Source organism: Coturnix japonica, unplaced genomic scaffold, assembly GCF_001577835.2.
Source record: "Coturnix japonica isolate 7356 unplaced genomic scaffold, Coturnix japonica 2.1 chrUnrandom717, whole genome shotgun sequence".
NCBI classification, from domain to species: Eukaryota; Metazoa; Chordata; class Aves; order Galliformes; family Phasianidae; genus Coturnix; species Coturnix japonica.
In genome coordinates this window covers 20,294-22,429 of record NW_015440080.1, presented here as the reverse complement: position 1 = coordinate 22,429, position 2,136 = coordinate 20,294, and the positions used below count along the sequence as shown (strand labels likewise).

The 2,136-nt window shown below is 48.4% G+C and overlaps 1 protein-coding gene across 1 annotated transcript in view; it reads right to left on the bottom strand.

The window, feature by feature from the left end:
- Nucleotides 1-355: 355 nt before the first annotated feature.
- Nucleotides 356-2,136, bottom strand: part of LOC107307620 (chromodomain-helicase-DNA-binding protein 8-like) — a 10,318-nt gene continuing 8,537 nt past the window's right edge. The window contains exon 3 of the mRNA XM_015851148.2: nucleotides 356-472. Within this exon, the coding sequence (XP_015706634.1) occupies nucleotides 356-472 (117 nt within the window). The remainder of the gene's footprint in view (nucleotides 473-2,136) is intronic.

The following is a 2,136-nucleotide window of genomic DNA, read 5'->3' as shown; positions in this document are numbered from 1 at the left end:
AAACGCCCCAAAAACTCCTCAAAAACGGCCCTAAAACCCCCAAAACACCCATAAAACGCCCCCAAAACGACCTAAAATCCCAAAAACGCCTCTAATATGCCCCTAAAACGCCCCCAAAACGGCCCTAAAACCCCCAAAAACACCCCAAAAACACCCCAAAAACGCCCCAAAACGCCCCAAAAACCCCAAAAACGCCTCCTGAAACCCCAAAAATGGCCCGAAAACCACCAAAAACCCCCAAAAACGCCTCTAAAACCGCCCCAAAACGCCCCAAAAACCCCAAAAACGCCTCCTGAAACCCCAAAAATGGCCCGAAAACCACCAAAAACGCCCCTAAAACGCCTCTAAAATGCCTCTAAAACACCCCAAAAACACCCCAAAAGTGCCCCAAATGCGCCCCTAAAACAGCCCTCAACGTGCTGAAATGGCGGGTTTGTTTGCGGACGCGGGGGGTGTCGATCACCAGGTTGTTCTAGGGGGGAAAATGGGTTAAAATGGACCTAAATAGCACTATTTGCACCCAAAAATGGCTCTAAAACGCCTGCTAGAACCCCAAAACGGCCTAAAACCCCAAAAACAAGATCAAAACACCCCTAAAATGGCCCTAGGACCCCAAAAATGCCTCCAAACGCCATCTGGAACCCCAAAAACACCCCTAAAACCCCAAAAACGACCCAAAAATGGCCCTAAAACCCCAAAAACGCCCCAAAAACACCCCCAAAAACGGCCCTAAAACACCAAAAACGCCCAAAAACACCCCAAAAACGGCCCTAAAATGCCCCAAAAACGCCCTTGTGGCCGCAAAAACATCCCAAAAACGCCTCCTGGAACCCCAAAAACACCCTTAAATGGCCCTAAAACCCCAAAAATGCCCCAAAAACGGCCCTAAAACGCCACAAACACCCTAAAAACCCCAAAAACGCCCCTAAAATGCCTCTAAAACACCCCAAAACTCCCAAAAACGCCCCAAAAACGCCCCAAAAACACCCCAAAAACGGCCCTAAAACCCCCCAAAACACCCCAAAAACGCCCCAAAAACACCCCTAAAACCCCAAAAACGCCCTAAAAACGCCCTAAAACGCCCCAAAAACTCCTCAAAAACGGCCCTAAAACCCCCAAAACACCCATAAAACGCCCCCAAAACGACCTAAAATCCCAAAAACGCCTCTAAAATGCCCCTAAAATGCCCCAAAAACGGCCCTAAAACCCCCCAAAACACCCCAAAAACGCCCCAAAAACACCCCAAAAACACCCCAAAACCCCCCAAAAAACACCCCAAAAACACCCCAAAACGCCCCAAAAACGCCCCAAAAACCCCAAAAACGCCTCCTGAAACCCCAAAAATGGCCCGAAAACCACCAAAACACCCCAAAAACGCCTCTAAAACGCCCCGAAAATGCCCCTAAAATCCCAAAAACGCCTCCTGGAACCCCCAAAACACCCTAAAACGGCCCTCAATGTGCTGAAATGGCAGGTTTGTTTGCGGACACAGGGGGTGTCGATCACCAGGTTGTTCTATGGGGAAAATGGGGTTTTAATGGGTTTAAATTGGGGTATAATGGGGTTTTAAGGCGATAAAATGGCATAAAGTGGCCCTAAATAGGACTATTTACCCCAAAAACGCCTCTGAAACGCCCACTAGAACCCCAAAAATGCCCCTAAAATGGCCCTAAAACCCCAAAAACATCCCTAAAATGCCAAAAAACGGCCCTGAAACGGCCCTAAAACCCCAAAAACACCCCTAAAACGCCAAAAAACGGCCCTGAAACCCCAAAAACGCCCCAAAAACACCTCATGGAACACCAGTAACGCTCCTAAACCAGCCCTAAAACCCCAAAAACGCCTCCTGGAACCCCAAAAATGCCCCAAAAACGCCTCTAAAGTGCCTCTAAATGGCCCTAAAAACACCCCAAAAACAGCCCTAAAACTCCCCCAAAACAGCCCAAAAACTCCCCAAAAACGCCTCTAAAACACCCCAAATATGCCCTAAAATCCCCAAAAATGCCCCAAAAACCCCAAAAAACACCCCTAAAACACCTCCTAGAACCCCAAAAACGTCTCCTGGAACCCCCAAAACGCCTCTAAAATGCCTCTAAAATGCCTCTAAAACACCCCAAAAACACCCCAAAAACCCCT